The sequence below is a fragment of the Urocampus carinirostris genome, chromosome 17 (assembly GCF_059441175.1).
Source record: "Urocampus carinirostris isolate Australia breed hairy pipefish chromosome 17, RoL_Ucar_1.0, whole genome shotgun sequence".
NCBI lineage: Eukaryota > Metazoa > Chordata > Actinopteri > Syngnathiformes > Syngnathidae > Urocampus > Urocampus carinirostris.
The window spans coordinates 33,433,869-33,460,393 of NC_142365.1; the positions used below are offsets into that span (position 1 = coordinate 33,433,869).

The 26,525-nt window shown below is 43.3% G+C and overlaps 1 protein-coding gene and 1 pseudogene across 1 annotated transcript in view; both read right to left on the reverse strand.

Moving 5' to 3' along the window:
* The window catches only part of acsl6 (acyl-CoA synthetase long chain family member 6), a 74,424-nt gene that overhangs the window by 46,158 nt on the left and 1,741 nt on the right, over positions 1–26,525 (reverse strand). The window contains exon 2 of the mRNA XM_088321260.1: positions 537–757. Within this exon, the coding sequence (XP_088177386.1) occupies positions 537–757 (221 nt within the window). The remainder of the gene's footprint in view (positions 1–536; positions 758–26,525) is intronic.
* Positions 5,615–5,753, reverse strand: LOC148349845 (5.8S ribosomal RNA; annotated as a pseudogene).

Below are 26,525 nucleotides of genomic sequence, written 5' to 3' on the forward strand. Positions count from 1 at the left end.
AGATCCTCAGAGCCAGAGCCGAGCCGAGCCAGAGCGCAGCAAGCAGGGCAGAGCGAGCGAAAAGATGTCTAACAGCAGAATCTCGGCGGCTCTCAATATGATGATTAATAAAGTAACTAATTATAAAGAACCGATTCTCTTTGTCCTATATTGCAGAGCGTTTTATTATAAATGTTGTAAACTTGAACCTAACAGGTTTACTTATGGATTTAGGTCTACTGACCAAGCACTGTGCCCAATTGGTTTTAGATTGTGCATTTTTATTAAATTATCATTCAGGTAATCACCCTTCCTTCTTCTTCCCGAATCCTCATAAATGAATAAGAAAATTTGGGTTTGCTTCGAGCTCAATCCCTCGAATCAGGTCAATTGGTTGGTCTTGGGCTGGTCTGGGCTTTTACGCCTGCGGAACGGTACGGGTCAGGCTGGATTTTTTTTAGGCCCCATTTTACTTCCAGTTGCAGCCTTTTCAGGTTTGATAATCAGACCTGAAAAAAAAAACATTTTTTACTATTCCTATGAATACAGAGTCTTACCGGCACCTCTTCGGACTGGTGCAGGAGGCTGCAAGGCGGTGTGATTGGACGCGGCCTGGTCGCTAGCCAGTAGGCTAGCACGGCGGCAAGGGCACCGATGCCCACCAATGTGGAGGTGGGCAGCGAGCTGAAGAAGTGGCCCAGGTCAGCCATGTGCGGTACTCTCAAACCACTCAGCATTTCCTGAGCCTCCATCTTCTCCATCAGCGTCGAACTCAGCTCTGTGGGACCACAGGGTAAATTGTCAATGTCGCAGTGCAGTGGCGTGTTGCACCCAATATTCATTGAAAGAAATTCCATCTGGTTACTGCTATTAAAGAAATCAGAGTACAGGTGTTCTGAAAGTCTTGGACACAAGTCCCCATATCTTATCTATGAATTGTAGTAAAGCTAAATCATTAAGTTTTTTGAAATGATATGGATAGAATTGGCAAAAACTGAATCCTGGACTGTTGTTCACTGTGTAATTCCCAGCAAATTCGCAAAGGAGCCACCAGAAAGGAAGTCTATGGTTAGAAGGCATGGTAAAATTCATAACAGACAAGTGCCCATGCCCAGCTAAAAAACAGACGCCCCTCAACTTCAGAAGATATGATTGAACGAGTTTGAACTGCTTTCTAGTAGAGCCCCATGAATTAAACAGAAGAGCCGGTAGGGAACGGCAGTTTCCTACAACAACTATTCAGCGTGTCTTAAGGAAACGACTGCACAAGCTAAAGATTGTCCACCAGTTAAAGTACACAATAAACCACCTCATTGTGACTTTTGCATTGCAATGCAACAGAAGATGAAAGATGACTGATTTAATGACTAACCTTTTTTTTAGCGACGAGGCGACTTCCTAAGCAAAGTTTATAAGCATATGAGGGACTGAGAACCCAAATTATCTTCTTCCCCAAGGTGACCGTGTTCTGGCTATGTCGAAGAGCAACAGTCAATGGTGAGACGTACCTCTACATCAGGGGTCGGGAACCTATGGCTCGCGAGCCATATATGGCTCTTTCTATGAGTATCTGTGGCTCAGAGACCAATTTGATTGCATGCAAAAGTTCTACATCTTGTTCAAAGCCGGAGTTGTCTAACCTATTCAGGTACACGTAAAGCCAAACCAAAGCTAAATTTAGAGATAACACTTCGCAGTATATATAGGGCACGTTTTTCACTACAATTTACAGTCAAGGTGTCACACAAAAAAAGGGGGAAAAAAACTCGTTTTGGCTGTACAACACTAAAGAATCCTTTATTTAAAAGTTCACTATATAATCTGTGTTCAGTGTTCAGATACTTTATGATAAATCCACAGAACTGTAAATACGCCAAAACACCAGAAGAGAACTTAGTCATTTGATTGGGTGAGTGGGAGGGATGGGTGGAGCTATGCAAAAAGTACAAGCATTCCCTCCCATCTCTCGCCAAAGGTAAGCACATAAGGCTCCCTATTCTCAGAATGTTGTGACGTTTTTACAAAATAAATGCTTGCATCTGGTTTTGAAACCAATATGTATGAAAAAAAGGGTCAAAAGGAGTTTAAGCGATCTTGAGTAATTGCAAGAAAGAGACAAGTTTAAAGTGGTCTGTTTGTTGAATTTGGGACAGGGGCTCTGGCATTATTCTCTTTTCATAATTTTTATCAAATCATCAAAAATAAATGTGCTGAAGACTAAGCTTTTGTCTGGGGCGCCGGTTTAGCAATTTAGTAAATTTGTCTCATAATATATGGTGTGGCTCTTTCCCAAAATAAAATTAATATTTTTTGCTTTTATGGCTCTTTGAGTCAAAAAGGTTCCCGACCCCTGCTCTACATGCTGGAAAAATGGTTAATGAAAAAAATTGAGTGAGAAAGAGTCTGGTTACTATATTTTGTAACAGGATGGGGAGCCACCCTTTAAAAAACCTTAGGGTAGTACCGTTTCTGAGCACAACACTGCCAGAAGGATGGATTGGACGGTTTGGGAAGAATGATCACAACCTAATGTCCATGCCACCCAGATCTCCTGATCTCACATCACATGATTTCGTTTTGTGGAGATTTGTAAATGGATTGGTGCATGTGCCCCCTGATGCAAAAGGCGTGGATAAGCTGAAGGCACAAATACCAGAAGCTGTTGCAACCATTAACAATGCAATGCTTGGATGCGTTTGTCAAGAATTTGACTATCTGCTTGATGTGTCATGTGACCAATAATTATCATGTTGAACATTCCATGTAAAAATTTAGATTTCAACTTTCTTACCAGATGTTTTTCATATCCTTGGTCATCGAGTGGCGGCAGTTTTGTGTAGTCCTCGCGACTACGAGATCAATTCAGAATCCTGATATATCAGAATTCTGGATTAAGATTTTTCACCTTGAACAGTTGAAAAGTTTCAGGTAAGTACGGCACGCAATTGTCGCACCGCTGCCGAACACCGGTGAAGGAGCAGCCCCTTCCCGGATGCTAAGACACTGTTCGGCTTCAGATTGCTCAGAAGTAAGTAAGTAAGTAAGTAGGTAAGTACGTAAGTACGTAAGTACGTAAGTAGGTAGGTAGGTAGGTAGGTAGGTAGGTAGGTAGGTAGGTAGATACTTTATTCATCCCCGTGGGGAAATTCACATTTCCAGCAGCCTCCTTTGTTGTTTATTAACAGATTTACAGGATCCCCTTGGGGTGCTTTGTTGTAGTTTAGCCACAGCGGAGTGGTTGACCACATGCTAGTCCAAAAGTTCCCTGCAGCAGTTGGAAATTTGTGCCCAGGGATACACCACCTCGTGTTAGCGAGTCCACCTCCTCTCCGCTTCCCGCAGACTTTCGTGTCTCTGCTCTGGGTAGCTCCGGGTAGCGCCTTGCCACGCTACACGTGAGCCACGTTTCCGTAAAACACAGCAAACTGCACTCCCTGTGCGCTTTGATGTTTTTCACCAGCACAGCCAGTTTGTCGGTCTTATTTGGTAGAGAGTTCACATTTACCATGATTACGGATGGTACCGAAGACTTATAACGCAGCTAGCCGCTTAGCTAGCTTCGGCTCTGTATCCACGAAAGGGCCCCCTCATCATGCCGGCACGAAAATTCTTCAGGGCAAGGAGTTGATTCCTCGAATAAACGCATTTTTGTGCGTTAAAACCCATAACGATAGGATAGAAAGTAATCCAAAGTGTAATTGTCAAACGGGACGAAGAAGACCGAAGATAGAAGCAGACACTTAAAACAATAAATCCCAAAATGTACTCGTGGCGGCGCCGCTTTGATCTTATGGGTTATTGTAAAGGTTGCTCCCGCTTCCGTAGGCAAGTAGCCCTTCTAAAGAGCTAGAGCAGTTTAAAAGGCAAATGTTAGGTGCCGTGGACACCACTGCTAGTGAGGGTTGTAGTAAACCTGCATTAGCCCTAAACAGTTTGCTAACACCGGTGAGCTAGTCCCACTTCACTCGCCATTCAAGGCACAAGATACGTGACTGCCAGCATAATCTTGTGGAGTTTACCGGTAAGGATACCACTAAGGTTCAACATTCGTTAAAGGGTTCAGCTCGGTCTACAGTGCTGAAGATTGGTCTTCTGAAAATTAGATCACTAGCTTTCAAAGCTTCGAAGCACTTGTTATGAGGTCCTCAATGTCACCACCAATGTATGTACTTGTGTATCGCCCACCTGGACCAAATTTTTTGGATGAATTTTCAGAACTGTTAACAGACTTAGTAACTTATGCGGACAATGTTGTAATTAATGGTGATTTTATTGTTCACATAAACTTCCCATTTAATTCACTTGCAGTTGCTTTTAAGTCACTGCTTGATACATTTGGTTTTAATCAAATAGTTGATGTGCCCACTCATAAATATGGGAATACTCTAGACCTCGTTCTGTGGTAGACTCAAATGTTTCAGTGTTACCGTATCCCAATGCCATCTCCGATCACTATCTTGTTTAATGTTTACTGTGATAAGTAAAATTTAGGCTTTAGTAGTCACAATATCCGCCCTGCAACAGCATCAGCTTTAAAAGATCCATTACCTACGGCAAATTCGTCTTTCCCTCCATACATTGGGCCTGATGACTCACTTTCAAAAAACTTTAACACTGCTTTGGTTAATGTTCTTGACTCTGTGGCGCCCGTAAGGCATAAATGTCGACCAAAGAAGCATACACCTTGGTTTACTGAAAAAAACAGGTCACTCAAACAAGGTTGCAGGAAACTTGAAAGAAAATGGCGCACTACAAAGCTGGAGGTCTTCCGACTGGCCTGGTGTGACATCTCGCTGAAATATAAAGTAGCTTTTGCCTCAGCTAAAGCATCGTTTTTCTCTAAGGTTATTGCACATGAAAATAATCCGAATTTTTTTTCGACACAATGGCGAAACTTAATAGACAAGTACTTAACCCAAATTGTTCTACTTATTCTGGTAATGACTTTATAATGTTTTTTTAATAAAAAGATTCAACTTATCCAGAGGGAAATTTTAAATGGACGCTCTGACACCCCGTCCTACCTTATAGATGCGGAGGTTTTAGGGTCAGTAGCGGCTGTTCAGAAATGTTGTCCAGTTTCAATGATTTGTCCCTTGATAGTCTTACACAGATGGTCAGTAGGGCCAGATAAAATACTTGCATGCTTGATCCGTTTCCGGCTTTACTGCAAAGATCTGATTAGGATCTTAGCACCTTCAGTTTTAAATATTATTAATATATCGCTATCCTCAGGTATTGTTCCGGTAGCCTTCAAGTCTGGTGTCATTAAACCCACGCTTAAGCGACCTAACCTTGAGGTAAGTCATCATAGGCCCATGTCAAATCAACGATTTTTTGCAAAATTACTTGAAAAGGTCGTTGCACAGCAGTTAAATGACTATATGTCGGAAAATAATGTCTTTGAAACTGTCCAGGCAGCATTTAGCTGTAAGGCTTGCCTTACTGAGATAAAAGAGTGGATGTCACTCAATTTCTTGCGTCTTAACTCTGAAAAGACCGAAATGTTAGTTATTGGTCCATCTAAATGCCGCGACTACTTACCAGTAGTAGAAGAGGCTTCCTGATCTGACTCAGATACTACAGTATTCTCATTATCTACACCGCTTATCCTTATTAGGGTCGCAGGGGAGCTGGAGCCCATCCCAGCCATCTCCGGGCAGTGGACACCCTGAACTGGTTGCCAGCCAATCATAGCTGCAAATCACATTAGTTCTCGCAGCTAGCTGCGTTCTTCATCGACGCACGAGCCGAGTGATCCACCGCTAAGAGTCGTACAGCTGAGCGATTTTACGTCCGCCCGGGACGATCGGAGACAAATTCACAACAGGGTTTTAAACAGCGGGTGCTGTTCGGTCGCTACCGCGAGCGAGCCCCTAACCCGCGGCGCGGGTACTTTTGGGCGCGATACGCACGACACCGCGACAAGCCAAGCGCTACACGGCCCTCAATGGCTCCGGCCGACGGACGGGCGGCCGCGGGGGAAAGGGGTAGCTGGGGGGAACTGTGGGGTTAGGGGGGCGGTGAAGCGGAAGCCGCACCCAAGCTGCACGCCGGGAGACGAGAACGGTGCGAAGTGCTAGGGTCGTCGGCCGAGGTGGTTCCTGCAAAAAGTGAAAATCTGCAAAATTGTTTTATTTATTTTTTTAACCATTACAGACTGCGAAGCTCTGAAACCGCGAACATCGAACCGTGAAGTAGCGAGGTCCCACTGTATATGCTTCCGCTTGCCGATATTATCCCAAAGTAATATATAAGTTTCCATTGCTATGCAGAAGACAATCCACTGTATCTGCAACTGGATACAATTGGTCAGTAACGTTGTAGAAACCTGGAGGCCTGCCTAACTGAGATTCAAAGATGGATGTCACTTAATTTTTTGCACCTTAACCCAGAAAAAACTGGAATGTTGATTGTTGGTCGAGCTCATTGTCGTGATTTGTTTTAAAACACTGCCCTGAACCTAAACAAATGTAATATCACTCATAGTGACTCAGTCAAAAACCTAGGTGTTATATTTTATCTTAATTCGTCATTTCAATTACACGTGAAAAATATTACTAGAATGGCCTTCTTCCACCTCCGTAATATTGCGAAGATTCATATAATTCATATAATATAATTCATGCGTTTATTACTTCTCAGCTTGATTACTGGAATGTATTGCTTTTTGGTCTCCTGATGTCTAGCATCAAATGTTTGCAGCCGGTTCAGAATCCGGAAGCGAGACTCTTGACAACGAAAAAAAAGTTTGAGCATATTAAAGTAATCCCTCGGTTATCACAGTTAATGGGGACCAAAATCACCCGCGAAAAGTGAAAACTTTTTTTTTTTAATTATTTTATTTTATTATTATTATTTTTCACTGGTTTGACCACCTTGGGTGCCGAGGGGCCTAACTTGTTTGGGTGTTTGGGCAATTGGGTTGGCCATGGTCCAAACATTTTTGTGTTTTTTATGCTATTTATTTCCCTTTTATTTTCTTTGTTTTGTCTGTTATTGTATGTGTGTGTATTGCTGTCGGTCACCTCTCTTGAGGGATATGACCAAGGTAGATAGATAGATAAATAGATAGATAGATTATTATTTTTTAGACCTGCGAACCTCTGAACCCGCGAACATGGATCCACAAAGTAGCGACGCCCCTTCAAAAATGCTTAAAAATTTTAATAAAAATATTAATAATTTAAAGAAAAAATATATATATATATATATTATTATTATTATTTTTTAGACACGCGAAGCTCTGAACCAGCGAACGTGGAACCGTGAAGTGGCGAGGTCCCACTGTACTCCTCTATTAGCCATCTTGCACTGGCTCCCAGTCCGCTTAAGATGTGACTTTAAGTTCTCTTACTAACATTCTGTCACGAACCAGAACAGGAAACAGGAATCAGAACCCAATCGCATAACGTTACTTACAGTTTATTGGGGAGAAGAGGAATGAGCGCACACTCGATCCGTGGATCGTTGGTTGTGGAAGTAGATTGATCGCAACGAGAAAGTGTTCAAAATCAAACAGATCAGGGCGAGAATAAAACAGGAGCAAAACAGAGGCAAAAACGGAGATTCACAGAGCTTGGCGAAACAAGATCAAACACAGGCAAAAACGGGCATTCACAGGGCTTGACGTATCACAACAGAGTCTAGCAAGAGTTTCGCAGACGCTCCGACACCAGGCGACTCGCAGACAGCGTTTAAGTAGTCAGGGAGCAATCTGTCAACGCGTTTCAGCTGGTGTCCATGGGCGGGGCCAATTGGGCGTCGTGGCAACCGTGACAGAACCTGGCGCCCCACGGCGGGGACCAATTGGGCGCCATGGCAACCGCGGCAGAACCCCACCCCTCAAGGGACGCTCCAAAAGTCCCAACATAAACAAAATACGTTGCACTCCAGAATGGACTGATGCCCCCAGGGAGGGTGGCCCCACTTCAGCCTCCGAAGGCGTGGCAAAAGTAGGAACAGAGAGAGTCTTGGCCGACAGACGGACAAGTCGAGCTGGCAGACAGGAGAGTTGGATGGGTCGAGCTGGCAGACGGGAGAGTCGGACGGGTTGAGCTGGCAGACGGGAGAGTCGGAAGAGTCGGAAGAGTCGGAAGAGTCGGAAGAGTCGGTAGAGTCAGATCGGACTGGCGAGCCGCAGAGTCGGACTGGCGAGTCGCAGAGTGGGACTGGCGAGCAGCAGAGTCGGACTGGCGAACAGCAGAGTCGGACTGGCGAGCAGCAGAGTCGGAATGGAGAGCAGCAGAGTCGGACTGGCGAGCAGCAGAGTCGGACAGGCGAGTAGAAGAGTCGGACTGGCGAGCAGAAGAGTCGGACAGGCGAACAAAAGAGTCGGACAAGCAGACGCGTGTGAAAGGCAGACGGGCGCGGCGTTGAGGCCGACGGGCGCGGCGTTGAGGCCGACGGGGACCTCGGACAAATCTGCGCCAAATTCTCCCGGAAACCCCATTCGAGGCACAGCAATTCCCCTGGTGGGCGAGTCTGTGGGCCAAATGGGAGGGAAAGGCGACAGCACGGCAGGAGGAGAACCCCCAGGGCCGTTGCCGACAGCTGACGCGACAGGAGCTCAGTCATCTGAGCTAATTGCTCCTGCTGGTGCAGCATGCTCCGTAGATTTTGCTGGAACAGCAGTTAAAGGGCGGTGACATCACTGGACAATCGCCAGACCGCGCCCTCTGGTCCAACTGCTGCATAGCTTCGGAAGTATCCAGCTCCCCCCAATCTGTGCTTGTGTGAGCGTTCGCTGGGCTCATTTTGTGGCATACAAATGTTTGACCATCTTGCACTGACTTGCGCCCTCTTATCTCTCACATTTTGTGTCCCACTATGTTCCTGCACGGAGCCTCTGCTCGGAAAATGCCGGTCTGCTTGGGAATCCAAGAGCCAAGATGAAGTCTGCAGGCTCGAGAGCGTTCTCTGTCCGGGCCCCGTTGCTGTTGAATGTTCTGTCTCTGGAGATAAGATCTGCAACCTCAGTGGAAGTTTTTAAATCTAAACTTTAGACCCACTTCTATTCAATAGCTTATGATTGATGCCCACCTCATATTTTTCTTTCCCTGTCTTTTTCGGACTGCCTGGCTGGTGGTGATACGAGGGAGAAGGACGATTTGAGATTAGTCAGCAGACCAGCCTCTGGACCTGAAACATGTCAAGGCCTGCATCGACCAGCCGGCAGAGATGGGAAGCTGCGTCGTTGTGGTTATGGACTTTTCAGACTAAGTTACAAGCTTAAGGCGATGTTCCGGACAAATTTCAACATGTTACCTATTGTTCTCTTTTATTGATGTTCACTATGTTTGTGTACTGTTACACAATGCTAAATCTGTTGCACCCTGATCGTCCTGGAAGGGGGATTACTACTTGTGAGGCCCTTTCTCAATGTTTGTTCTTTCCTCATGCGGAGGTTTTTTAGTTTTTCCTTGCCCGCATGTTGGTTTAAGATCAGGCCATGGTGTATTTGTAATCCTGTGCAGTCCTTTGAGACATCTTGTGATTAAGGGCTAGGGCTGCACAATTACCCGAAATCGAATCAACATCGCGTGACATAGTGTAGTATTGAAGCCGCAAAGCATTGCGTTTTTTTCAAGGTTTTGTCGTGAGTGATGGAGTTTTTGCCAACCACACTCGTTACTGTTTGAAATCTAAAAGCGCCGGCTAATCAGAGGCAAGTTTTGATAACAGTACTAGCCAATAAAGGCGATTATGCCACACCCACCGTGTAAGCTCATTGAGTCGGCATGGCGGAATCTGTAAACAGAGTGAACAAACGAGAAGGAAACGAAGCTTGCGCAAGTGGACTAGGAGGTAAAGAAACCTCCACCAAAACAGCAATTACGCCCTTCATGCCATACGAAAAAAGATCACAAAGGCACAAATAACCAATGCTGGGACTCTAGCTAAAAATGTCTAATGATGTCCAATCCCAAAACGGCATTTTAGATCAGATGTAACACTTTTTATTTATGCAAGTTGATAAGTGAAATGTTATAATAAAAGTAATAAATAGTAGTAGCAGTGGTGTTAATAGTTTAGTGGGAATGGTGGGTGTGAATTAATTCTTGAATCCCTTTCTTGCACTGATGAACATTCTGCAGTAGCACATAGAAAATGTTAAAAAAAAAATTTAATTGCAGACATGTCGCGCATACATCTTTAAAAGTGATACTTTTTTGTGTGCAATGTTTACCTTTATAGTGTTCAAATGTTCTTACATTTCTCAAATAGTTCATAATTCATTTTTTCAACTATCATTTAAGTTACGTGTGCAATGTTGACCTTTTTTTGGTGGATTTGGATAAATACTTGAATACCTTTTTTGCACTGATGAACATGCTGCAGTAGCACATGGTAAATTGTATACTACACAAATTGCAGAGATGTCATGTTTACAGCCTTTAAAAGTATGTGGATTATTTTTAGTGTGCAATGTTTACCTTTTTATATTGTGCACAATTTATTTTGTTGTTGCTTTTTTCTTTGTTTGGTGTTGGTTATTTTAAGTGCGTACATTTTATCTCCTCCTTGATCTGCTACCTTATCGTGGTGGAGGAGTTTGTGTGTCCCAATGATCCTAGGAGCTATGTTGTCGGGGCTTTAAGCCCCTGGTAGGGTCACCCATGGCAAACAGGTCCTAGGTGAGTGGCCAGACAAAACGCAGATCAGAAGACCCCTAATGATGAGACAAAACTTTGGTCCTCGATTTCCCTCGCCCGGACGCGGGTTACCGGGGCCCCCTTCTGGAGCCAGGCCTGGAGGTGGGGTCCGCTGGCGAGCGCCTGGTGGCCGGACCCTTACCCACGGGGGCCGGCCGGGCACAGCCCGAAGGGACGACGTGGGACCCTCTTCCCATGGGCTCACCACCTGTAGGAGGGGCCAAAGGGGTCGGGTGCGCAGAGAGCTGGGTAGCAGCCAAGGGAGGGGTCCTTGGCGCGACGATCCCCGGCTACAGAAACTGGCTTTTGGGACATGGAACGTTACCTCTCTGGCAGGGAAGGAGCCCGAGTTGGTGCGTGAGGTTGAGAAATTCCGACTAGATATAGTCGGACTCACCTCTACGCACGGCTTGGGCTCTGGTACCAGTCCGCTCGAGAGGGGTTGGACTCTCTTCCACTCTGGAGTTGCCCGTGGTGAGAGGCGCAGAGCCGGTGTGGGCATATTAATTGCTCCACGGCTCGGCGCCTGTACGTTGGGGTTCACCCCGGTAGACGAGAGGGTAGCCTCCCTCCGCCTTCGGGTGGGGGGACGGGTCCTGACTGTTGTTTGTGCTTATGCACCAAATAGCAGTTCGGAGTACCCACCCTTCTTGGGGTCCTTAGAGGGTGTGCTTGAGAGCCCGCCCCCTGGGGACTCCCTCGTACTGCTGGGAGACTTCAACGCTCACGTGGGCAATGACAGTGAGACCTGGAAGGGCAAGATTGGGAAGAACGGCCCCCCTGACCTGAACCCGAGTGGTGTTTCGTTATTGAACTTCTGTGCTCGTCATGGTCTGTCCATAATGAACACCATGTTCAGACATAAGGGTGTCCATATGTGCACTTGGCACCAGGACACCCTAGGCCGTAGTTCGATGATCGACTTTGTCATCGTTTCGTCGGACCTGCGGCCGCATGTTCTGGACACTCGGGTGAAGAGAGGGGCGGAGCTGTCAACTGATCACCACCTGGTGGTGAGTTGGCTTCGATGGTGGGGGAAGATGCCGGCCCGACCCGGTAGACCCAAGCGTGTTGTGAGGGTCTGTTGGGAACGGCTGGCAGAATCTCCTGTCAGAAGAAGTTTCAATTCACACCTCCGGCAGAACTTCGCCCATGTCCCGAGGGAGGCGGGGGACATTGAGTCCGAGTGGACCATGTTCCGCGCCTCCATTGTCGAGGCGGCTGATCGGAGCTGTGGCCGTAAGGTAGTCGGTGCCTGCCGCGGCGGCAACCCTCAGACCCGTTGGTGGTCACCGGCGGTTAGGGATGCCGTTAAGCTGAAGAAGGAGTCTTATCGGGCCTTCCTGGCCTGTGGGACTCTGGAAGCAGCTGGCAGGCATCGGCTGGTCAAGCGGAATGCGGCTTTGGCGGTTGCCGAGGCAAAAACTCGGGCATGGGAGGAGTTTGGCGAGGCCATGGAAGCCGACTTCCAAACGGCTTCGAGGAAATTCTGGTCCACCATCTGACGTCTTAGGGGGGGGAAAGCGGTGTGCCATCGACACTGTGTATAGTGCCGATGGGGCGCTGCTGACCTCGACCCGGGACGTTGTGAATCGGTGGGCGGAGTACTTCGAAGACCTCCTCAATGCCACCGGCACGTCTTCCTCTGGGGAAGCAGAGCCTGAGGACTCTGGGTTGGGCTCTCGTATCACTGGGGTTGAAGTCACCGAGGTTGTCAAAAAACTCCTCGGTGGCAGGGCCCCGGGGGTCGATGAGATCCGCCCGGACTTAATTAAGGCTCTGGATGATGTGGGCGTGTCATGGTTGACGCGCCTCTGCAACATCGCGTGGACATCGGGGACAGTGCCTCTGGACTGGCAGACTGGGGTGGTGGTTCCCGTCTTTAAGAAGGGGGACCGGAGAGTGTGTTCCAACTACAGGGGAATCACACTTCTCAGCCTCCCTGGTAAGGTCTATTCAGGGGTACTGGAGAGGAGGGTCCGCCAGGAAGTCGAATCTCGGATTCAGGAGGAACAGTGTGGTTTTCGTCCTGGCCGTGGAACACTGGACCAGCTCTATACACTCTTCAGGGTCTTTGAGGGTGCATGGGAGTTTGCCTTTCCGGTCTACATGTGTTTTGTGGACTTGGAGAAGGCATTCGACCGTGTTCCTCGGGAGGCCCTGTGGGGGGTGCTTCGGGAGTATGGGGTACCGCACAGTCTTATCCGGGCTGTGCGGTCCCTGTATGCCCGGTGCCAGAGTCTGGTCCGCATTGCCGGCACTAAGTCGGATTCGTTCCCGGTGAGTGTTGGGCTCCGCCAGGGCTGCCCTTTGTCACCGATTCTGTTCATAACTTTTATGGACAGAATTTCTAGGCGCAGCCTTGGCGGGGATGGAGTCCGGTTTGGGGGCCTCAGCATTGCGTCACTGCTTTTTGCAGATGACGTGGTGCTGTTGGCTTCCTCAGGCCGTGATCTTCAGCTCTCGCTGGAGCGATTCGCAGCCGAGTGTGAAGCGGCCGGGATGGGGATCAGCACCTCCAAGTCCGAGGCCATGGTTCTCAGTCGGAAAAGGGTGGTATGCTCCCTCCGGGTCGGGGAGGAGGTCTTGCCCCAAGTGGAGGAGTTCAAGTATCTTGGGGTCTTGTTCACGAGTGAGGGTAGGATGGAACGGGAGATCGACAGACGGGTCGGTGCAGCGTCTGCCGTCATTCGGACCCTGTACCGGTCTGTCGTGGTGAAGAGGGAGCTGAGCCGAAAGGCAAAGCTCTCGATCTACCAGTCGATCTACGTTCCTACCCTCACCTATGGTCATGAACTTTGGGTCATGACCGAAAGAACTCGATCCCGGATACAAGTGGCTGAAATGAGTTTCCTCCGCAGGGTGGCTGGGTTCTCCCTTAGAGATAGGGTGAGAAGCTCAGTCATCCGGGAGGGACTCGGTGTAGAGCCACTGCTCCTCCGCATTGAGAGGAGCCAGTTGAGATGGCTCGGGCATATAATAAGGATGCCTCCTGGACGCCTCCCTCGGGAGGTGTTCCGGGCATGTCCCACCGGCAGGAGGCCCCGGGGGCGGCCCAGGACACGTTGAAGAGACTATGTCTCTCGGCTGGCTTGGGAACGCCTCGGGGTCCCGTCGGATGAGCTGGAGGAGGTGGCTGGGGATAGGGACGTCTGGGGTTCCCTTTTAACGCTGCTGCCCCCGCGACCCGACCTCGGATAAGCGGAAGACAATGGATGGATGGATGGATGGACATTTTATCTGTTATACTGTGCAAATGTTTTTGATTTTTTTTAGTTTATTATTTCCCTTTTTCAAATGTTATTTGGGTTAGAGGTTGACTTTGTTTGGTTATGAAGACATATCAAAATAATTAATTGTAGTTTTATTTTGTGATGTTAAATTGTCTAGACCACTTTTTTAAATGAGCTTAAAGTTCTATCTAGTGCATTTCATAGGTGGGTAGGTACTATCGATTGAGGAATTAAAAAGTAAAAAATGGTCAACAGAAAGCAACCCTAACAAAGCTTGCCAGAAGATGTTTTCTGTAGGTTTAGCATTTCAATATGGTTGAGAATTAAAAGCAAAACTTGCACAGGAAAATCAAAAATCGCATCGAAATCGCAATACTAATCTGAAAAAAAAAAATCACAATTAGTTTTGTTATTTTTTAATTTCAAAATTGTGCAGCGCTAAACAAATAAATGTGACTTGACTTGATTTCCTTAGTCATTTCCGAGATATCCAATGTCAAAATGTGCCCAAGACCTTTGGAACACCTTGTATTGCTGTGTGCGGATTGGCAATATTGCCAAACACAGTTATGTTGATCCGGCAGCATCTTGTGACAGTCAATGTCTAATAAACAAGCATGATTAAAATTTTCAGTTGCAACACAGACACAAATCGTAACAGACTGGCTTGATTGTGTGGGTGCACGACATCCTTCATTCGTCATGGCGGTTGACCTCGTACTTTGATTTAAAACAAACCACAATCAAGTCCTTAGATCAGACCGGGGCAAATTACGGCCCGCGGGCCACATCCGGCCCTTTGTACGTCCCTGTCCGGCCCGCGTAAGACCAATCATAAACACCATAAATTAAAAAAAAAAATTCAACTTTTATTTTGAAATTTTATTTTGACTACATATACACGTCATAGACGTAGCGCCTTCACGCGCGTATACACTTGAGTGAGTGAAGGTGATACTGTTCGCCAGGGTACACCCCAAGAAAAGAAAAGTTGATAACGAATGCCGTATTTTCAACAAGACATGGACTGCCAAATATTTCTTTACAGAAATTAAAGGTAAAGCAGTGTGCTTAGTCTGTGGTACACAGGTTGCTGTGTTTAAAGAATATAATTTGAATCGCCACTACACGACCAAGCATGAAGATGAATACAGAAACCTGTCTGGTGAAGAGCGTGCAAGGGAGTCTGATGCATTGCTAGCAAAACTACAAACCCAACAAGGATATTTCACTAAACTTCACACTTCCAGAGATGCAGCCGTCAGGACAAGTTATGTAATTTCTCATAAAATCGCCAGAAAAAGTAGGGCATTTTCCGACGAAGAGTTTATTAAGGAGTGTTTATTGGACTCTGCTGAGCTGATGTGCCCAGAAAAAAAGGGCGCGTTTGAGAACGTTTCACTCTCCCGACGCACTGTAACGAGGCGGATTGAGGAAATCACGGGAAATTTAGAGCTTCAGCTGAAGAAAAGAGCGGCGGACTTTGACTTTTTTTCTCTGGCTTTGAATGAGAGCTGCGATGTACGTGACACCGCCCAGCTGCTCATCTTCTTACGTGGGATAACCGCAGACTTTCAAATTAGGAGGAGTTGGCATCCATGCAGTCAATAAAAGGGACAACCACAGGTAATGACTTGTTCAGAGAGGTAAATGCATGTATGGATGTATGGACATGTTAGAACTGAAATGGAACAAGCTTGCAGGTGTGACAACAGATGGTTGTCCAAATCTGGCCGGGAAAAATGTTGGACTTTTAAAGAGAATGCAGAATAAAGTGACAGAAATGAACCCTGATCAGAAATTGACATTTTTGCATTGTATCATACATCAGGAAGTGTTGTGTAAGACAGTGTTAAAAATGAAACATGTTGTTGATTCTGTCACTAAAATAGCTAACTTCATCAGAGCGAGAGCTTTAAATCACAGACAGTTTGTTGCTTTGTTGGAGGAAAATGAGCCTGAACATGGTGACATAAGCTATCACTGCACTGTTAGGTGGCTCAGCCTTGGCAAAATTCTGAAAAGTGTCTGGGACCTGAGAAACCAGATTCAGGAGTTCTGTGTTCAGAAAGGTCATGACGTCTCAGAACTTTCAGATGAAGACTGGTTGGCAGACCTCGGATTCACTGTGGATGTGACCGCACTAATGAACGAACTTAATGTCAAACTGCAGAGCAAGGGCCTTTTTGTGCATGAGATGTACAGTGCAGTGAAGGCTTTTATGAGAAAACTGCAGCTTCTCTCAAGCCAAGTGAAGGACAACATTCTGACCCACTTGCCAACACTTAAGGAAGCCAAAAGATCAGGCGATCACCTCCAAAAGTACTCAACCATGTTAGAAACATTGCATGCAGAGTTTTCAAGGCAATTTCAAAACTCTTGAGAGTGAAATGCACATGGTCTCTTCTCCCTTCAACTGCAGTGTGGATGATGCCCCAAGTGAAGTTCAGATGGAACTCATAGATCTGCAGTCTGACACACTTCTGGCAGTCACTTCAAGTCAGTCTCACTGCTGGATTTTTACTCCCTCAAAGAGGAGAACTTTCCACACCTGAGGAAGCATGCTCAGAGGATCCTAGTCCTCTTTGGATCTACCTATCATTGTGAACAGACATTCTCAGTTATGAAGTTTAATAAATCCAAACATAGATCCTCTATGACTGTTGACCACCTCTCAGCTGTCCTTCGCATAGCCACTTCAGACATTCCGCCAGATTCCGATGCCCTTGTTCAAGCCCAGAACAGACTGGATTATTCTCACTGAACAGGTAACATGAGGTGGAGAACATTACAAGTTATTGTTTGTGGAAATTAACAAGTTAAAAATAAATTGCACTGGTTCAATGATTGTTTTTCTTATTTAACCAATACACCACAATTTCACATAGCCTAATATAAATATTTACAGAGTGCCATATTCTTCTGATTATCAGCATCAGCTATTCAAAATATTTAATTTGAGCATTTTACAATGAAAGAAAGTTGGTGGCCCCCTGACACAATTCAGGTTTCTCATGCGGCCCCTGATAAAAATTAATTGCCCACCCCTGCCTTAGATGGAGATGAAGTCTCAAAGTGAATGTTGATAATGTAATGGACTTAATTAAAATGACAAAAATTCAACATTTTGTTCAAGTTGAAGTGAAGTGGACTTATACTGTGGTGCATTCAATGTCCCATAGAGCAGCAAACCGTGATCTTCTGAGGTGTCAGCGCTTTGTAGCTTTTATAAACTTCTGGGAAGGACAGTAATGGTTTCAAAGTCATAAAAAGAAGGCACCTTTATGGGATAAATATTGACCAGGCAGTAATAACATGTGTTCATTGTCCACAAAAAAAACATGTTGTATTTTGATATCTTATTGTCTCAATATTTAAAAGCCGGGGTCTCTATCTCACTTGGGGGCCGCTGGAGCTAGGCTCTGAGTAAGGTTGGGCCAAAAAAGAAAGAAAATAGAACAAAAACAACAACAAAAGTAAAGGGAAAGAAAATGTGCAATAAAAGACAAAAGAAGAAAATGGAAAACAAGAAAAAAATGGAAAAGAAAAGAAAAGTGAAAAAAAAAATTTAAAAAGAGAAAAATTTTACAAGAAAAGAAAAAAACTACGATGCCAAGATAGAATATAAACGACGGAAGACCCAAAGTGCCCAGCCTCTCGCAAGCTTTTTTTTTTTTAATTAGCCCCTGGGCCACAAGTTTGACACCCCCTGATTTAAAGAGACAAAGGACTTGGGAATTGTATCTAGAGGGCTACAAAAGAGTATGCTTAATTTGAAAAAAAAAAAGGAAAATGGAGTGGAGATGTTGTCCTTTTCATTGAAAATAATATTGAATTTGTGATACAAAAGGTGATTGTGCAATGCAAAACCAAACAAATTCAGGGTGACATAGATATGCTCAGTCACCATGACCCAAGCATCTGCAAGATGTTATTGTAAAAGTCTAAGAACCAAGGTCCTTGCTATCTTTGTTTCTGACGCCTAATACATTTCTTTTTATTATTTTTATTGATCGAACAGCGAGCAACAATTTATACATTTGTATTTGACTTTACAATTTTTAGACATGTTGAATGGCTATCAGTCATCCTGTTGCGTTTCGGGTCTAGCTGAAGAGTTGGTGTTTACCGTTTACCCAGCTGTTGTGCTGACTGATATCAAACTCCTGTTGAGTTTGAGTCCTGTTGTAACTTCAGATATTTCCTGCAGGGAAGGTTTTGGAGTACACCAACGTCGCCTGATATAAAGTTTGTTATCACAGCTGACGCCACCTTATCAATACAAACTCGCCCACTTCTCTGGTAATATTCATTTCTTAATGAAGAGTTTAACACGGAAAGACGCGATCTATATATAAATCGATATATATATATATATACATATATATATATATATATGTATATACATAGGGCAGCACGGCGGCGCAGTGGTTAGCGCGTGTGCGGCACAGTTCTGAGGTCGTGGGAACCTCCTAAGTGGGACAAAATCCAGCCTTACTGTGCGGAGTTTGTGTGTATATATATATATATATATATATATATATATATATATATATATATATATATATATATATTTGTTTGCCTAAAAATCTGACTTGGCTTTCTTTCTTTTTTTTTTTTTAGCTCACTCAACAGCTTCCCCACAAAGACATTCCATTCTTCCAGACCGGAAAGACATTGAACATCAACACTATACTTTACAGATAGTTGGGTAGGTGACCCCGAGATGTGAAAATACAAAAAACAAAACAGACTCAGCACTTTTGGTTTTGCCGACTGAAATTTTGCCAGAAATAGATTTGCTTTTCCCGGGCCAGAACATACAATTTCTTGCAGACAGCCATAAGAGTTGACTTATAGGTAAAAATTGCCCCCTTAAAAGTCGACAACATTTTCGGTTTTGCTGACTAAGGATTTTTTTCCCAGAAAGACGGCACAACATTCAATGTCAACACCATCTTTTAATGGCAGTCAGATAGGTTACCCCAAATGTGAAAACTGTCCAGGAAAAATTGCTGCATTTTTGCTTTTGCTGACTCAGCAGCTTTCCCAGAAAGACATTTTACTCTCTCAGCCCAGAGGTTTGGCCATGACCACAATTATTTACAAGCAATCAGGTAGGTCACTCTAGATGTGAATGACTATGCTAAAAAAGGAAATGCCAAACCCCCAAATGCATTTGCGTCTCAATGCAGGTGATGATCTAATGGGGCATAACCATTCCAGTTTAAAGTCCTTTAGCAGGAAGCACTATGGGCACAGGTCTGCAAGGTCCACCCCATCAGGCCATGCAAAGGGCTTTACAGGCGATTAGTGTCCAGCTTGAGAACGTCAAAGACAATTAGAGCTGAGAAGGATGGACGCCAATAACCCGAATCTCTCGCTCACGTTCTCTTTCTGTCACTTTTAGCCCGCTTTATCGCTACTTTAGAGCATTGCAACCAGATGTCAGGTGTTGAAAGTCAAAATGCCGTATCATCAATTGCGAAGGTGTAATTTCTTGTTCCTTCTACGTGGATTCAGATCGCGTCTTTCTGAAAGCAGCTGTGTCGTGTTATATCCAAATTCTTACTCTTAAAGGAACATACATTTTTTTAATGAATTGAACATTTTCATGAGAAATTTTATTTTTGAAGTGACAAAATTACTGTAAATTCCGGACTACACATGCAACGTTTTTGCTACATCTTAAACACTGCAGCTTTAAATAGAGTGTGGCTTATTCTTTCTGGCAGCACCGAGGAAAACAGAAGCCAGCTATTCAACACAACGCATGCGCTAGAAAACATTCATGTTACCCTCTGAAAAAATATGAGTCCATGTCTTTGCTAAAAGTATTCATTGAATACATAACAGGAGAAAAATAGGAGGTTTTGACAGTACTATATTACTGCGATTACTGTACTCGTTCCCAGGGTCCAAAATCTACCCGGAGGCCTTCATAATCAGTTCTGCAGGCCCTGAAGCATATCATCAATGTTAATAAAGCTGTTAGTTTAGCCAATATGATTATGAGCAGGGCCTTCTAGAAGGTAGAGCAAAGTATTTTATGAGGTTATTATTTATAATTTTAAGCTGGGCAAAGTAATTTATGAGGCTATTATTGATTATTTATTTTTATCTGTTTCAACTATAGCTGCAATAAATGTTTTAAAGCCATAAAATAGTTTTTGAGGGTTTGATTCATTCAGAAATAGCAATACTGAAGGCCTAGGTGTAAAATGCATGGCCCTGACACTGGTATAGACAATACTGTTAACATCATAAAGCTAAACAAGAAGTCAAATGCCCTCAGCAATGTTTAGTATCTCAGGGCTAATGACGAGATTAGCAGCAAAGTGTGCAAGCAGTCACAATACCCTTTCACACAAGAAATGCGCACAAAAACAAACATACAAGTGATAAGGAAAGATTCTTTGACAACATTGAAATATTCTATAGTCTTATTTTGATCAATCTAAACTTTTAATTTACCCTTATGACGACATTTGATTTTTTTTATCCCCCCCCCCAAAAAAATATGAATCTTCCCAAAACTTTTTTTTTTAATTTGATGAGTAAAGATGCCATTCTAAAAAGTGCAATGCCTTTGAGACATAAAACGTTTTTAAAAAAACATACATGAATAATCCATCTCATTTTTCATTTTTCCCCCATGTGGCTCTATTTCAATAAAGGGATGTCAAACTCAGTTTGGGGGACTTTCTGTTCTCAATTAAAAAAAATAAAAAAATTGGCCATACCATAGTTTTTCAGTATTATGCTTCATCATTCTGTAAATGAAATGAAATGATCTGCATTTATATAGCGCTTTTCAAGTCAATGACTTCCCAAAGCGCTTTACAATGTGCTCCACATTTCCCAATAGCGGCCTTGTATTGCAGCCATGTAAGACGCTAACCTGCTTAGCCTAGATGGTAAGGCGCCCGCTTTGAGACTGGGAGGTCGGTGGTTCGCACCCCGGCCGAGTCATTCCTAAGACTTAAAAAGTGGTCGGCGGCGCCCTCTGTTGGCTGCGGCTGCATCGGCTCGCTACAACGGGTCAGGTGCAATCGACATTTCGTTCTGTGTACATTGTTACACAGAATGACAATACAAGGAAATTATTATTATTATTATTATTATTATTATTAGGGGTTCAGTGTCTTACCCAAGGACACTTCGACATGTAACACGGACGAGTCAGGATTCGAACTGGGGTCCCTTGATCCCAAGACGAGCGCTCTACCTCCTGAGCTACTGCCAACAAAATTGTTGCCAACATAGTCCTTGCAAACTATCCTAAACAGAAGCAAAATAAAACGTATCAACCTCCTGCTTATTTGACTATCCTTAAATCAACAATAGCTACTGACAGTCTATGGCCCCATTCAAAAGATAAAATAGAGGTTAGATTTAGAAAAATCAGGTTTCCCAATTATATAAAACATAATGGCAGCGGAGTGAATGCTGATAAAACAGAAGAACACATGAGAGACTCGGTTTTCATGCTGCTAGAGTATACATTTTAAAGCCATTTTTTAAAGAAAGATAGCTGAAGAAGAAGAGGAAGCTGAATAGGAAGTAGGAGACGCTGAGGAAGAAGAATTCCCTAATTTCCGTTCTTCCTTGAGTTGCAAGGAGGTTTCTATTCAGATATGCTTTGATAGAACTTGGAAATTTAAAAATATGATGCTTTACAATCTTTAATGGTCTTTGTACTCTTAGTCTCGGTCAGTACTTATTAAACAGAATCAACTCAATTTAATAACATTTAAGCTAGTTTTTAAATTATGCTGAATTTAAAAAAATTAACCTGGTATCAATTACTTAGCACGGTTTTAAAAATTTAGATGATTGAAATAAAACTGTGATAAATATCGATGTGAAATTCTACACAGACGCTTCCCGACCTATGAACGAGTTCCAGACGATCGTTCATAAGTTGAATTTGTTCTTAAGTTGCTTCAGTGCTATATTTTGCATGTTCGTGGTTTGTATAAGCATGTTTAAGGCTTGTTTAAGTAACCTGTATTGTTTTTTTACTAAAAAAAATACAAATCTAATAAAATGATATGCTATATAAAGATAAATAAAGTGAGGTTTTACTTACTTTAGGGACTTACGCTAGCAGGGGTCCTCCTCCGTGGTAAATAGTGGCAAAAAAAAAAGCGTTCCGACCATTTTCTCAAACACAAGCTTTCTTATTCCACTTTTGTTTCAAAAGAAACAGCTCACCTCTTCCTTACACTTTACACCAGCCATATTGAATAGATGCACAAGATGTTAAACAATAAAAACGTCAAAGTTCTTAGCGCGTCATGATTACACACGAACCAGGAAGTAGATGCCAGATTTCTTCTTCGGTGTGGATGCTGGATGACTTCTCACAGCGCCAAGCGGCAGAAAGAAGCACGACGATAATGTCCTCCACTCAGAAAAAGGGACACACAATACAAAATCTAACTTACAGCAATGTCCAGATATTTTTTGACATCCCAAAAAAAAATGATCGTATCTGCCGGAATCCATAAGTCGAATATATGTTAAGCGGGGAGCGTCTGTACACCGATAATAGCTATAAAAATACTATTGTCATTTTCAGGAACTAGTACCTCAGTTACTTTCCCAACACTGGTATTAAAAGCTGTGGTCTTTTTTTGTTGTTCTTAACTTTTTAGGTTTGCATTATGGTTGTGGACTTAGTAAGACATATGATGCATCATAAGTTTTGTTAGAAAATTTTGATTCAGACAATCTTTAAAACTATGTTTTCATCGGGCGGCATTAGCTCAGGAGGTAGAGCGCTCATCTTGGGATCAAGAGATCGCAGGGTTCGATTCCCGGCTCCTCCGTGTTATATGTCGAAGTGTCCTTGTGCAAGACACTGAATCCCTAATGCCCCCAATAAGCAGGCATGGCTGCACAGCCGCTATTGGTGTGTGAGTGTGTGTGAATGGGTAAGTGTGAAACACATTGTAAAGCACTTTGGGAAGTCTTCATTGACTTGAAAAGCGCTGTATAAATGCAGACCATTTACCATTACCATTTACCATTGGCCTGTAGCATACACTAAGATTGTTATGCCCAATACATTTTTTAAAATTACTCTCCAACGAAATGCAACGATTAAACAATTGAAAGTATCAATTATTTCATCCATCCATTCATTATCTGCACCGCTTATCCTCAGTAGGATTGCGGGGGTGCTGGAGCCCATCCCAGCTATCTTCAACCTCACTGAGCTCGAGCTGTTTTGCAAGGAGGAATGGGCAAAAATATCAGTTTCTCGATGTGCAAAACTGATAGAGACATACCCCAAGCGACTTGCAGCTGTAATCGCAGCAAAAGGTGGCCTACAAAGTATCAACTCATTAGGGCTGAATAATTTTGCACTCCCACTTTTTCGTTTTTTATTTGTTGAAAAAGTTTCAAATATCCAATAAAGTGTGTTCCAATTCATGATTGTGTCTCACTCATAGTTGATTCTTCACAAGAAATTACAGTTTCATATCTTGATGTTTGAAGTCTGAAATGTGGCAAAAGGTCACAAAGTTCAAGGGTGCCAAATAGTTTCGCAAGCCAAGTGTCCAAATAACTCAATATAAGTTTCATTAGTTCCAAAGTAAAGGGATCTCTATCTGCAGTAAAATCATGTTGTAGGTGTTTGGAGCTGCTCTGTGGTTTGAGTTTGACCAATTTCACCATCATTCGCCTCTGCTTCTCAGAGATTTGTACTGGCCTGTCACGCCATGCATTAACTATAACTATGCCTGTGTGTTTTTTATTTCTTAACTAAGTTTTACTTTGTGAAAACTGACGGCGGAAATTTCTGAGCTAGTTCTGTGTACCCTTCTCCTAAACCAGGAGCGTCAAAACCATTTTAGCTCGAGGGCCATAAGTGTGAAAATAACTCATGGGTGGGGTGGACTCGTAAATTAGAGTGAAAGAAAAAAGAGAAATAGAAAGATGAGGGGTGAGAGATAGACAGAAAAACAAAAATAATTAAAGAAGTGGAGAAAGAAAGAAAAAGAGAATAAAAGGGAGAGAAAGTGAAAAGAAAGGGGGAAAAGAGAGAAGAAAGCAAGAGAGAGAAACAGAAAAGACTGAAAAAGAGAAAAACACAGAGAAAGTGAGGGAAAGAACACTGAAAGAGAGAGAGAGAGCCTTTAACAGACATAATGAGGAATGAGTTAGAAAGAGACACAGATAGAAAAGGACAGGACGGAGGAGATAAAAAGAGAAAGAGATCAAGAAAGAGTGATAAAAGAAAAAGGTACAAAGAGAAATGAAGAGAGAAAAATCAAAATAATGAAAAAAGTGGAGAAAGGAAGAGATAGAGAAAAAGAGGGGGAGAGAGTGAAGAAGGGGGAAAAGGAGATGACAGAGATAAAGCAACAGAGAAAAAGAGAAAACACTGAGAGAGAAAAAAAGAGAAAGAGACAGAGAGAAAACAAGGGAGAAAACACTGCAAGAGAGAGGGAGAGAAACCCTTTTAGAGAGATAATGAAAAGGAGTGAGAAAGAAATAGAGAAGGAGAGGATGGCGGACGAAAAAACAAAAAGAGACCAAGAAAGAGTGAAAAAGAAAAAAGGGACAAAGAGAGATAAAGAGAGAGAGCAGAGAAAGGAGAGAAAAAATGAGAAAAAAGAGACAAACAGCTACAGTGTGTTTGGGAGTTGCTTTGGCTACATCAAATGGACATTCTTTAAAACTGCAACTGGTTTTTATCTTCATCTTCTCTGGGCATTCTCTCGCGGGCCGGATTAAATCTGTTGGGCCACATGTTTCACAAACATGCCAAAAACCATGAAGTTGACCAATCATTGTTGTCATTTGAAAGTTGTTCCAAGGCTCCAATATTTCCACTCTTCACAGAAAATGCAAAGAGAAGAGCCTGCCTATGGCCTCCTCAAATATCCTTTCTCATGATTGGGTTTGCTTGAGTATGTAGGTCAAGGGTCAATGAGCTTACGAAACAAGTTTTACGTTCCAATAATTAGTGCTAAAGCTATTTTATTATTTAAAACAACAAGGGGTGGGGGTATTTATCCACCTGCCTACTTTTGTTTGTGTAATTATTACACATTTTCTGTAAATTCCATAAACGTCATTTAACTTCTCAAATAGCAATGTGTTTGTTTGTCTGCTATATAATACATTTAACTGAAATTGCTGATCCGAATAACCAATGACTCATAAAGAAAATCTTAAAAATGATTGTGTTTACCCAAACCTTTTCATACGTCAGTAGATGTTGTATTCCTAAAACTTGTAGTTGTTTTCGTTGTACTTGAATATTGAATGTGTTTCACATAAATTAGAGAGCATCAAAGCCCTACTGTATATTTTTGTACTGCATAACATATTGTGTAAAAGATTATTGAGTTGTATAGGGGTGCAATCGTATTGTGCACTGTATCAAGGTGTGTATCCCATTGCCAACCCTAACGTTTTTGCCTTACTTTGATTTTAAATGGATTTTGATATGTTAATATTTTTTCCATTTTACTTTGTTGAAATTGTTCTTTTACCTCATTGCATCTGTTTTAAAACAAAAAACAAAACCTAACAACAGCAGCAGGAGATCTTAATAAAAATTTAAAGAAAGGGGGTTACACACAAGCTAAGTAAAATTAATCTTTAACAACACACAAAAGCAGCAACCAGGTGATAGGACACTACACCTTTTCATAAATATGATTTCTAACTGACATGAAGTTTCAGTGATCAACTCAACTACTAATAAATAAAACTTGGAAATACATTGGTGACAACATAGTAATAAAATAAATTGTTATTTCAGAAATGTATATTAAGATGATAACCCAATCAGTAGTAAAAAGTAGCTCTCAACTTCAAAAAGGTTGGAGATTCCTGTTCTATACAATAATTAACTTCTCAATAAAAACGACAATAACTAGCAAGAAACAGAACTTGGGCCCATTCTCTTTAAAAACACAAGACTCATGACCTGCGTTCTGACAATTTTAAGGCACTGGAAGCTCCCAGGTAGCCTAAAAATAAATCTTTGGATAATACTGATGATGTACGCTATAGCTTGTGATAAAATACTGGGGGGATTAAACGGGTTGAATGTGACCAAAAAGTGATGCGATAAGTAACTTTTTATCCCAACCAGAATCTGTAATGCCCCCGTATTGGTGGCGGATTGCACCACACTCCTGGTTAAGTATACTGAGATCCCTCGTTACTTTGTGCTTCTGTTATTGCTGGATCACTCTTTCGCGGACTTTAGATTGAACTGATTTTGTCTTTATATTCATTGATACGGGCAGCACGGCAGCGCAGTGGTTAGCGCTTGTGCGGCACAGTTCATGTCATGGGAACCTGTCGTGGAGTTTGTATGTCCTCCCCGTGCTTGCGTGGGTTTCCTCCGGGCACTCCGGTTTTCCTCCCACATTCCGAAAACATACACTTCAGGTGAATTGGCCGGTCCAAATTGTCCCTAGGTGTGAATGAGCTGTCTGTCCCTGTGTGCCCTGCGATTGGCTGGCAACCAGTTCAGGGTGTCCCCTGCCCACTGCCCGCAGATGGCTGGGATGGGCTCCAGCCCCCCCGCGACCCTAATGAGGATAAGCGGTACGGCTAATGAGATGAGATGAGATGAGATGAGATTCATTGATACGATTGTATCATGCATTATATTCTGTTAGAC